The sequence below is a fragment of the Plodia interpunctella genome, chromosome 21 (genome assembly GCF_027563975.2).
Source record: "Plodia interpunctella isolate USDA-ARS_2022_Savannah chromosome 21, ilPloInte3.2, whole genome shotgun sequence".
In the NCBI taxonomy this organism is placed as follows: Eukaryota; Metazoa; Arthropoda; class Insecta; order Lepidoptera; family Pyralidae; genus Plodia; species Plodia interpunctella.
This window is the reverse complement of record NC_071314.1, coordinates 2,588,424-2,601,380: the sequence shown is the minus strand read 5'-3', so window position 1 is coordinate 2,601,380 and position 12,957 is coordinate 2,588,424. Positions and strand designations below refer to the sequence as shown.

The following is a 12,957-nucleotide window of genomic DNA, read 5'->3' as shown; positions in this document are numbered from 1 at the left end:
TGGCTCAGTGCCTGATGACGACAAAAGTATATATTTAAGGAAAAAAAATGCCGCGGCAGCGAGATAAGTATTTTATTCTTATCTTAATTTCTCTCTTGAATTCTTAGGAATGTGGCAAATTACCTAAAATTATCTGGCTTAGATAATAGGTATTATAGAACTATTCACAGGTTAATCTTATTAAGTAACAACTACGTAGTTACTTTCTAGAAATAAATTAATAGTGATGGAGTTAATAATAGATGTTTCATATTTTGCAATTCAATAAACAGATTCCATGGCGATTTGCAGATATTTTTTTCCTATTTAAAAGTAGCAAGAATCCAAATATGACATTCATTGGCAACTAGGTAAATCTACTTCTATGACATGAGGAAAAATTACTTTAATTGACAAAGAAGAAAATGAAAAAGAGAAAGAAGAGAAATGAAGATATTCGGAACCAATAAGACTAAAATATACAAAAGACTTGGCTTACGCCTTATAATACAAAATTATTAAGTAAATAAGAAACTACAGACGACTGCTGTATGGCCTTTTCACATGGATAAATGAAACACAAAAAAATCTTTATTTTCGGATGTGTTATTCAAATAAGAATCCAAATGAGCTTGGCTTCGTGGCGTCACAGCCCCGAACGGAAACTGGAACATGCGGAGATGCGGGAGAAAAAATCTCTCCCGCATCTCATGCATAAACATGATGTTAAATTATCAAGAAACTGAAATAAATTACCAGGCACTTCACATAAATCGTATAGAGATAAAAATCCGAAAGTAATTACAATAACTCCCAAAAATCCTTACAAATTAATGGATTTTTGCCGTATTTCAAGTAAGATTATGAGACAGGCGGAGGTGGATACTGGCGGTTAAAAAATTCAATTATTATTTTAGAAAAGCTAATTTTAATAAAGTAACTATTTTGTTATCTTCAAATTCGAAATGAATTGTGGAGTGTTTGACACGATTTTAATAATCAATTCCAACTAATCTTACCTCAGGAATTCGATAGGAAGTGATTTCTAGCGAACCTTGTTTAACAATTTACTATAGTACCTTCGCTTATGAATTATGTAGATATATATATGTACATAGTTCTATGTAGTCTTCAGATGTGTAAAGTTTTGGAAAACAGAATTTTACTTTTTTAGCAACTCTTCCAAGGATTTCATCACAGCATGGAATAAGGTAGGGACTGAGAATACGGGTGTTGAATTATAAGAATTTCTCTCACTATCTTGCTTACATCACGTTTTTACAAGGTTTTTGTGACAATGACTTTGCGCTTTAGCAGATTAATTGGTTGAAATGTTTATTTTATTTTTAAAGTTACTTAATAAATTAAAACGTTCATTTCATTAATCTAGATTTATGAATAGTAAAATAGTAATGCTGGCTTTTGAGATTGAAATCCTGTAAATATTTAAAAGGAAAAACAAAGGAGAAGAATTTAAAAATATTTAACAGTCATAAAGCTTTATTTGAAAAACCAATACTAATTAATTTAAAGAATATTAATCTGTATAAAAATGTAAAACATATATTAGTATCTCTGTGGTCTACAAGCTCCTATGCAGACCGTTGGTGGTCCTCCTGGGCCTGGCCGTGAGGAGGTAGCCGCCCGCAGGCTTGACGGAGATGGCCACGTTGAGCGGGAGGTCGTGCGGGGAGCCCCGGGCCTCCACTCGCACGGCTCGCAGGATCACCACTACGATAATTTTTATGAGCGCCGTGGCGTATACGCGACCTGCAATTTTTCAATGACTTGTTCAATGTTTTGTTTATAGAAATAGCGGCATGGTCTATAATGCGCTGTTTCGTTTGTATAAACCTTCTAATAAATTATCTAAATAACAGTGTAAACTGCAACAAAATCCTATGCGTAGTTTATAGAAAGTGATTTACGAATGGCATTGTGATTGTTTATTCATAAAAATATTCCCATTCACTGATAACACATCCAGATGCTAGTAAGCATAATTCTGAACAAATATACAATTACAAATGTCAATATATCGTGCCAAAAAGAATTACATAATATAATTTAATAGTAGTGAAAGAATTGTCGCAGAAAAGTTCCTTTTGTTGGTGTAGAAAGAATTAGGTCGAAGTTAAGTAAAAGGTATGGGTGATAGGTAAAATACACGTATGCTGTGTTGTGTGCTCGTGGTACCAATCCATGCACCGCCAAATTTCACCGCTGACACCGACAGCCAGACACCGCTGCGTCAAGTGCGCTGCAAACTTGACGGCAAACTGGATAGCTGTGCGACCATTCATACTTACCCAAGCAGTCCATAGGGCCAAGACTGAACGGCACAAAGGCGTTAGGGTCCCGGTGGCCGATGTTTTGGGGTAAGAACCGCTCGGGCTTGACCTTCAGTGGCTCGTCCCAGTACTGAGGGTCGCGGTGGATCTCGTGGATGGGGATCACTAGGGATGTGCCCGCTGGTAGCGTTATCTTTCCTGGAAGTATATAAAAAAATAGTTTACAATATATTTCAAAGTAGTTTACGATATATTTGAAACTAGTTTACAATATTTTTTTTCGATTGTACTGTCCGGGTGATGTCTTTCTCTCTCTCTCTCTCTCATCTGAGCACTTTCGCGCATTATAAGCCATGATTGTTACATGCTACTGAGCTATCAAACGGGATTGCGAACCCGTCTGATGGAATGTGATGTTTTCCTACTTTTTCTCCTCTACTTTGCACGGTATTCGGCATATTTATTTATCAGACCATGGGCGTGACGATATAAAGCCAGCACTACTTGGGTTTGCATTTTGACGTTCAGAATTTAAAATTTAGAAGTCAGTTACGTTATAGATCCAAAAATATGGTTACATTAAATTAATATACTTTTTGAACTAAGTATGTTTGACGAGTCCTTAATAATTTAGTTTGCCATATTCCTAGCAAAAGTTTGAAAATATAAAATGTATGGTCTTAATAAATATATATACATGAATAGAATAGAATAGAAATCATTTATTCCAAAATTCATGTAAGTATCTTCTACTAAATATATTCTGACAATGTTGAATTTGCGCCAATACCATTATTTATAGTAATTTCTTCCTCCACAGTGCGCTGCGTCATGGCGGCTATAGAGAAATATCGAAGGGTTTCCTTGAAGACCATGTCGAGATGCTGCAGCTCCTTCACCTGCTTCTCCGTCACTGGCTCATCTTCAGCTCCCAATAGCTCCACTATTTCGTTGTAGACTTTATCCTGAAAAGATAATTTAGGAGTTTTCAAATCTGTAGCTCCATGTTGCGTATGGCCTAGAATTATTTATTTTATTAATTACATAAACTCATTATTTTTATCCCTCTCTCTCGTCCACGCTTGTTTCCAGTTGTCAAGGCTAAGAATAAATGGGTTAAGAAAAGTTAAGAAAAATATCAGGCAAGTTTATGTGTACGCATTAGGTAATGAAATTTTTCGTAAAGACATTTCATAACCTATCGCGATTATAAACCCATCACTAGGATCACTTCTGTGGACAAATGACAGAAAATGTACCTATATGAACTTTGTACAGGGAATGAAGATTAACAGAACGTAGGTAGCAAAATTTATACCTTTAAAAGCCTTTTGAAAATTTTTATACATGTATAGTGTCTTTTATATTTTGTGACAACCCTGAAATAATGTCAACGCTGGGCGAGCGTTTTGAACGCCGCCGTGGGTTATCATTAGTGTTTATTAAATTGTATCATACACAGTAATCATCCTAATTATCCTATTTTATAAATAAGTAAAGGACTGGTACAATGTTAATTTTATAAATGTATAATATAAAAAAAGATTCTTTATTTTAAAAAAATATGCGACACGAATGAAATTCACCCTGGGTGCCTTTAACAGGGCCGTCGTACAACTTATGAATCTCATTAAACTGTGATGTTAGCTACCTGCCATTCAGGAAGATACGCTAAAAATAGAAGCACACCGCTCGCTATTTTAGCAGACGCTTCTTGACTCTGAAATAAAAAAGGAAAAATAAAAAACGTAGATACTCTTGGTCCCTATTGGATCTACGTCAAAAGAACCGAGTTCACCTAAAGTACGTACATGCTTGTATGCCTTTGTTGTGTTCTATTTTTTTATACTACCAAAAAAGGAAACAGGCATACGGCCCCCATGATGATAAGTAGTCACCACAGTCTATCAACGTCTGCAACAGGGGGTTGCCGACTTTTGGCTCTTGTCTCTCTCACCAACCAGGAACACAACAATGTAGGCATTGATTGAGTAATAATTATAAATACTTTTCATCTATTCTGGCCTGATCTGTGTACTTACTAGGATTTCAATCGCAAGTTTCTTTTTTAACGGTGACTGGTATAGAACGAACGCGTGTACACGCGTTCGTTCGTTCGTTATTACTGTATAGAACAGATTAAAAATAACGAATGTCATTTAATGTTTACTCATTTAACATCAGTATTCATTCATTATTAGCCATCACATCGACACAAAGCAATTTCCTTTACCTGTAGCTATGAATAATGCTTGTCAATTAATACAGATGAATATCACTGAAACAATAACAACTTACAGTGGTAAACAGGGTGAACGTCTCCCACTTGATCTCCTGGTCCGTCAGCTCCCCGCTCAAGATGTACCTATCGACAATCCCCATGACATCCTCACCAAGATCTTCAACCTGAAAAACACCTTTTTTATTTCTTTATATCCTAGTACACGATAGGTGTATTATACACCCTAATAAACAAACACTGCTTCTTTCTTCTAGAAAGAAGCAGCAAAATCGTCTTGTCTATATTGTCTTGTTGTTGTGTCTTGTCTTGTATTTTATAGGGTAGAAACCCTATAAAATAATGACTTCATAGGGTTTGTACTCTATAAAAAATCAACAATGTCTACTCACTAATGTCTTTTAAGAAAGCAGAATACTCTTGAGCTGAGGTCGATGAAGAGTTACTAAAAATATTTAATAAAGTTCCTGGTGAAATTAAAAATATATGCAATGTTAAATTATTTAAGCGAAAACTTTTGTTGGCTTGTAGGAAAATGTTTTATACTGTAAGAGATTATCTGGTCTATAGACATTAATATTAAATGTAGAATTATTTAATAATATAGAATTATATAATAATGTGATAAGTTCAGAATTAGTTGACCATAAAATCTGACATAATAGTTATAAAACATAAACGTAATTTAATTAGACATCATTGTAGTTTTTTTTTTTTTAATTTCATGGCTCCATCCTTCGCCAAAACGATGATTTTGCTAACGTCAAGGTTGTAATTTGACAAATTTTACTGTCTATTGCACGTCAGAAATGACCAATGTGTGAAAGCTAAATGTTATACAATCCACCAATTGCACCACGTTTAAAGCAATAAAGTCATTCATTCTATCATTGATACTCTAATATAACTTTCTTATTTATTAATTTCCTCCCACAAAAAGTTCACAGAATAACAGATACCATTATGTGAGATGCTGGGTGCCTGAAAAAGGTACCTATTAAACACGTTAACTTACTTTACTAGCATTTAGTAAGGTAAGATTAGGATACTTATATAAACATAAAACAATAATGACAAGATAAAGCCACAAATATCGTAATATCAAATAGAACTTTGAATCAAATTATAAACGTTGGTGTAATGGAAAAAATGAATAGAGGCCTTTACCCAGCAGTGGGACACTTGATGGTTCTAAATAAATATAGTTATTTACACTCCTGGGAGCGGGGTTTGTCTAGATATTTACAAACTATCTCTGTTGGATTTATAATGCCCACGCAAGCCTATCAAAGGACCGGATTATGTGAAGTGAATTGTTAAGGAGAAAAATAATATAATAATCTTTGGACCTTCAAAGCCCTCCGTCTCTTCTGCAGGATGTCTGATGTGAATGTGTCCAGCATTCTCAAGATCTGTTTCTCTTTGTGAAGGTTCCCGGAGAGCCAGTTTATGAATGGTATCTGCAACCACCACCGCGTCATCTTTTTGAATAACATGTCGTAGATTCTGCAACATTTTTATATGTGTTAGTTTGAGGGAGATTAGTCTCTCTGGTTTTTTATTATCTATTATCTTATATCTAGGTAGGCGTTTGTGAGTTAGTGTATGTTTGATGCGGGTAATCTCTGAAACCACCGAACCGATTTTAAAAATTCTGTTACCATTAGAAAGGTACATTATCGAAGATTGCTTGATTTTATCTCAAAATTCCCACGGGAGCGAAGCCCCGGGCAACATCTAGTTTTTTATATTACTCCGTGCCTCAAAAGGTAATTTAAAGAGATTCCATATAGTGGTCAGTTCATTGTCCGTCTGTTCATCAGTTCTACTTGCACTTGACCGGTTTAGTTTGGATAACAATACATTATTATGATGATCAATCAGATGGTGCGCCCAAGAACGGTTCGCTGCGATGGAACTCCTCAACGGTTTACTGCACAGACATGTTTTTTTTGGCACACATTGAATGCTATAAGATCTCTCTCTGACAATAATAAAAGCTTGTGTCAAAAATGAAAGTCATGGAATGTAGGTACTACCTACTAATTCCACGAGTTTCACAGAATAAGTAGTTTCTGTTCGAATCGCAATGTCAGTTTAATTATAGTTTTTAAAGGTAAAGCTACTATCTTTACCTTTGAGTATCCTGGACCACGTCATCCATAAGAAGAACATTTTGAGAATCTTCCTTGGATAGTCCCATGAGCGTCTCTGAAAATAAGAGGAATTTATTTTGTTACTTACACATAATTTACAAATATTTATAGCATAATTTGAAATCAGATCAAGAGTAAGTCGTTGATATCTAATACTCTTGTCTCTTTTATCAACATTATTTTATTTCTAACTAGCGGCCCGTTCCGGCTTCGCACGGGTGCAATATTGTGCATATTATATAGGTACCTACATATAAAACTTCCTCTTGAAGTATTTTATGAATGCTTTTTCTCTCCTTGCTCAAAAATCGTCACTTCCATATACGCTCCATATTAAAATTTTGTTTGTGACATTAGAAAAATGTATCTGTGTTGACTAGTTGGGAAATGAACAATCTAATAATAATAATTTAACAGATATAACAACATTAATGTTCTTATATCTTTGACGACCTCCGTGGCTTAATGGTCATCATGCCCGACTGCTACAGTGGAGGTCCCGGGTTCGAATCCCGGTCAGGTCAACATGAAAAATGATCTTTTTCAGATTGACCTGGGTCTTGGATGTTTATCTATATATGTATATGTTATAGAATATAGTATCGTTGAGTTAGTATCCCATAACACAAGTTTCGAACTTACTTTGGGGCTAACTCAATCTGTGTCATTTGTCCCTATTTATTTATTTATTTATTTATTTATTTATATCAATGAAAGAAAAGTAATCTTACGGCAAACACACTGCGTGGTACATTGAACCATGTCGGAGTACAAATCGAATGTGACCCCCGGGTCTTTCCCCAGAAGCACCTTGACCAGCTCCGTAGCCTCTCTGTTGAACGTCTCCGTGTAATGGTGCACTGACTTCTTGCTGTATGACGGATTCGCTATCTTCCTGTGATTGCGCCAGCTAGGACCTGAAATGAGGTTTACTTTCTGTATGGCTCCGCCCTAGAATAGAACCACTCCTCCCGTAGATGTCGTACGAGGCGACTAAGGGACACACACGTCTACGGGTAACACGTAAGCTCAAAAAATGCCTTCTCTTGCCTTAAAGATCCCCGGAAATTGTAGGATTCGAGAAATATCGATAATTAGCTTCGCTCGCGTGATTTCCCAAGGGAGCAGTTATATTTAAGAAATGAAAGGTACCCTATGTCCTTCTCCGTACTTCAATCTACAAAGTTTCACGAAGATTGGTTGAGCGTGAAGAGGTACATATGTAGGTAACAAACAAAATTATTTTCGCATATAATATTAGTTAGTGTAAGATAAGAGTTCTAATTACAATTTCTCATACCTCCAGTGAGTATCCCTGGGCCGATAAACGGCTTCATGAAGTCGTAAAGTGGACCCTTCTGGTTCACTTTGTTACTTGTCAGCAACAACTGTGAATACATCGAAAATATTTAACTACTAGACTACAGACTGTAGCGGTGTTGGCCAAGTGGAGTTAAGACCATTCGCCCTGTGATTGAATGGTGCCAGGTTCGAATGTGTTGTGCCGTATGAGTTTGTATACCAATCTGACTTATGTATAGGTAGTAATTTTCATAGACCACCACTTGCTTCCGCTGAAGAAAAACATCGTGAAGAAACCTTTACAACTGGTTGACAGTTTAAGTAAGTTAACTAGTTGCACGATGTCTACTATCGCCTCTCGTAATTTCGATCAATCGGCAGCCCCATGCGTACTTTTTGGGATCTTCGAATATAAATAACAATATGCCTACTTTACCTATTTCAACAAGTTTATTTGTTAGACAAATTTTGACCCTGACACTTAATATTCATTTCGCTATAACTTTTGAACGGCTGAAACGATTTTGATACAACATATCTAAGAACCACCTCTTAAAAATTTCCTATCAAATTAAAGAAAACCGCATCTAAATCGGTTCACCCGTTGATGAGCTGCGGTGCCACGTACACAGACAGACACACTTAGCAATCAAACTTATAACACCCCTCTTTTTGCGTCGGGGGTTAGAAATTGACGAAGGTTTTTTGGTTTCCCACACAGTATGGATGATCAAACTTAGGATTGGGAGTTTTTATATTCCGTCCACAAGTTCTCTCTTTGTTACACGATTCGTACACGATATGGGAAAAAGATAGGTACAACATTTGGACGTTACTAACATACTACGTGTTAGTATGTATCGAGGTAGGCCTTCTGGTGTATTGTGAACTGAATAAAAAATACCCTTCATACTTAGTATGTATATTTCCTGTATTAAATAAATAAATATATTAGGACAAATCACACAGATTGAGCTAGCCCCAAAGTAAGTTCGATACTTGTGTTATGGGATACTAACTCAACGATACTATATTTTATAACAAATACATATATAGATAAACATCCAAGACCCGGGCCAATCAGAAAAAGATCATTTTCCGTCATGACCCGACCGGGGATCGAACCCGGGACCTCTCGGTTCGGTGGCAAGCACTTTACCACTGCGCCACCTATTATGTATAACATACCTAACAGGTACTTAAAACTACATACCCTGACATCAGTCGGATTCTTCACAACGATATTCAGGTCAGGGCCGAGCCAAACCCTTGCGTACTGCCCGTACATGTCCAAGATACCAGCAATCTTCTTTAGTTGCTCTAGAACAAACATTTTATATGAATAAGTTTTCATATCACGTCCATCTTACGTGATAAAAATTCACGGTCATTACACACCGCGAATTTTGTGTACATTTTCGTAACGCATAATAAAGCATGATTTACAAGACAACAATTTTGTAAGGCGACTTTGTGTTTTTATTTTTAAGATTTTATCCTTACAAAGTACTTAACCGAATTTATATGGTGACAAAAAATTGAGTTTATATTTTTGTTAAAGTACATACTACAAGTAAATACTTAAATAGATTTTATGTCTTTTGTCTTTCATTTTAGGTTTTAATAAGTTATTAGAATAAGTAGATTTTGAAAGTGCTTATAAAATTTAGACATTTAATTTTAGAACCTGCATAATTGTGTAAAATTTAGACGTTTAAATTTAGATCGTGCATACCTGTGTAACATTAGACATTTAATTTTATAACATGCGGACGAACTATACCTATTTATTTCTGAGTTGACTGATTAGCTTAGTTTTGTAACGTGCCCTCGCATTACTCGTATTACTTTGTAGAATAACATCGTTAATAGCTATAATTGCACCAATTTTCTACGAGTATGTGCAGTCAATGACTTCGGTAGACCCAGGTACGTGTACTATTTGAGACTTAGAATGTGACAATACGCATTAGGAATATATGGCTTGACTTTTGAATGAAATATGGACTATACTCTTCGTCTAATAGATTCTATGTGTATAACATAGAATCTACATTATCGAAATCAGTTTTATGGTTAAAGAAGAAAGCTTAGAGAGACGCGGCCGGCTTTGTTTATTTATAGGTAGGTACCATGCAGTGATTTATTTCATATATTTGTTAAGGGTTTAACAAAATTACAGAACAAACCAATAGGTAGGTATATAAATTTATATAAAATAAAAATTGCTTCATGTTGATAGCTTATTTTTGTATTATGCTTATATATAATTCGACTAGTTTGAATTACCTTCAGGTTTTGTCATGAAGATGAGTGCATTGCCGATGATAGGCAGAGCCGGGGGTCCGGGCACCAGCTTGGCCAGTTCCAACATCCGTCTGTGCGTCCATCGCCAGTATTGCCAATATAACAACGACGATAAAATCACAACTGCTGTCATTAGTACTGGCAGGCTGACTTTAAAGCAGTCTTCAAACATTTTATTTCTGAAAAAATTAAATTTTAAATATCATACATCTATTTGTAGTAAAATATGATTTTCTAAAAAAACATCTTTACAAGTTTTTATTATTTTACTTGCAATGTAAGGATGTCTCTCGCTATCTCTCCCATCTGAGCCTTATGTCGGCTTCTTCCGCAGCCGTTGAGATCGGAGCTGTTCGAAAAATCTCGTAGATTTTTCTTGTCTGTCACGTGTTCAATGCAGTAAGATAAAACCGTATAGGAAATGATTGATAAGCAGCGGGAGATGTTTCCAAGTTGTCGCATATCTGAGCGTTCACTCGGTTGCTTCCCAGCCGTGGAACGTTGGAGCCTAAGGCCCGCGTTTCCACTTTTTCGTCTCCATGCATTTCTCACGGTCATCGGCATCCCTAGTTATCAGACCATATTGGCACGCATGTCATCCTTGTCGACATCAAGCCAGCATTTCATTTGATCTGTCGGGTTTGTGACGTCTGCGTGAGAAAAGGTACCTTATGAAAAATCCTTATACAACACTAGCTTTTGCCTGCGGCTTCGCCCGCGTGATTTCCAACGGCAGCAGTTATTTTTCCGGGATGAAAGGTATCTACCATGTCTTTGTCTGTACATCAAACTATATGTATGCAAAATTTCAAGAAGATCGGTTTGTAGATACCTACAGCTTGAAGAGGAAACAAACAAACTTACTTTGGCAGTTATAGATAATATTAGGATATCAACTCAATTGGTTGAAATTATCTGCTTCAAAATTGAGTTATCAGATTCAACCCGAACATACGTTGCAACTAAAAGATAATAAAAGATTGTAAAATTAAAGTCACCAAGAATGTGGGTCATTTTGTGGAACAGTCAGAAATAAAAGAAAAAGACAATCTATTCTGTGATCTTCTCTTCTTCATCGCCTATCCCATTTAATTTGGGATCGGGCCACGTCGTCCAGACTTAAGTAAACTATTCTACTAACACGGCTATATCCGAGGGTGAGTTTTTGGGGTTCATAAACAATCACGACTTCGCAGGTCATCAGTTTCAAGACTATCCAAAAATTTTAGTCAGCCTGTTACTTAAGTATATGTATATTTTTCTACGTGTTTCAACACTTTCTTATAAAATGTCTTATTATTATCTGACAGATAAAACTAACTGATAGATAAATCTGCCTGATGTTATTGGCCCTATCCAATACAATAGTGAGGCACAATTTTTAACGCTATCTGCTCGATATGTTGATTATAGACTATTACTTAGATACTTTATCAGCAAGCGATGAATCGGGTCGTTATTATTATTTAAAAAACTTACATGATTTAAATTTCACACATTAATGATAAATCCGTTAATTAATTAGCTTTTGTTTTACATAAATCACTTGGTCACACACGTTTGAGCGCTACTGCAAGACTCGGCCACCACACTCCGTATGGATGTACATGGGCAATATTCCATAACATACTGTGAGAGTACATCTGGACTGGAGGAAACTGGCTGTCGAGACCGTACCATAAAAGAAGTCCCGTGGCAAGTTGTGGAACTATCAATAAAAGATAGGCAGCGTTTTTGATCGCAGCGACAGTAGCGCCACGTCGGACTTTCTTTCGTGGTACGGACTCTATATATGCGTGTTTGGTTTTGTTGTGACGTCCATGGAAAAAAATCACCTGCAATTATTTAGATGATTTACTCGTTAAGTCTGATGTAATAATAAAAAATCGTCTACATTTCAAAATGGTATGTGGATCTGTAACATTTATAAATCTTTAGATCAAATCCGTATCAAATTATACCTACTAACGCTTTTTTACTGTCAAAACAACTGGAATTGGAAATTAGGAATGTAGGAGTGGGCTAAAAAACTACTATATTACGCTTACCTATAATAAACGGTAACTGGTCTGTCTTCAGTTCTCTCTAGTATAACAAGTTCGGTTGAGCAAATAGTTACTGCTGTTCGGTTAACCAAACTACTTAGTTCTAATACATTACCTACATTCTTAGCAGATACTAAATTAAAAAAAAATGTTTGATTACAGAATTTATAATAAATATACTATGAGATGTTCTTAATCAAAGTGTTTGATATAAATTATACGTATATTGAAATTTACGAGTAGTATTCTTATGCTTCCACTTTCTTTACCGAATTTACCTAACCAGCTATTTCAGTTAAGATTTTTTTTCGCTCTTTGGTAACTAAACCAATAAAAAATAAAACTTATGTTTTAGATTAATAATTTGTCATTTTTACAAGCATCAAATATTTACGTATACTGCTACGTGAAATGTAATGCGGTTTTCACAGTAGACATAACAAGTCGCGGGCAATAGTTAGTAAATATTAAAACGTCATAATGGTCAGTAGATGACCTAACCCACATTAAATCTCAGATTACGATCACTTTGTAACAAGGATTTTCCTCTATACGTCCCACATTAAAGTGTTATGCAGTTTACACGGCGATCTCTTGAATCATACACGCTAGCCTCAATACTGTGCCTCAATATTAAA

General features: G+C 35.7%; 1 protein-coding gene across 2 annotated transcripts; it reads right to left on the bottom strand.

Annotated features, from left to right (window-relative positions):
• Positions 1-1,453: 1,453 nt before the first annotated feature.
• Positions 1,454-11,910, bottom strand: LOC128679294 (cytochrome P450 4C1-like). Of its 2 annotated transcripts, XM_053761428.2 has the most exons (13): positions 11,754-11,906; positions 11,139-11,236; positions 10,257-10,453; positions 9,181-9,287; positions 7,966-8,053; positions 7,397-7,582; positions 6,645-6,720; positions 5,859-6,015; positions 4,569-4,676; positions 3,922-3,990; positions 3,061-3,235; positions 2,289-2,468; positions 1,454-1,749 (listed from the first exon to the last, which is right to left on the bottom strand). In XM_053761428.2, the coding sequence occupies exons 3-13, from the start codon at positions 10,444-10,446 to the stop codon at positions 1,562-1,564; spliced, it is 1,524 nt and encodes a 507-aa protein (XP_053617403.1). In that variant the 5' UTR covers positions 10,447-10,453; positions 11,139-11,236; positions 11,754-11,906; the 3' UTR covers positions 1,454-1,561. The 2 variants fall into 2 exon arrangements, with proteins under 2 accessions (XP_053617403.1, XP_053617402.1); XM_053761427.2 differs by lacking the exon at positions 11,139-11,236 and having other exon boundaries at positions 11,754-11,910.
• Between the last annotated feature and the right edge of the window lie 1,047 nt (positions 11,911-12,957).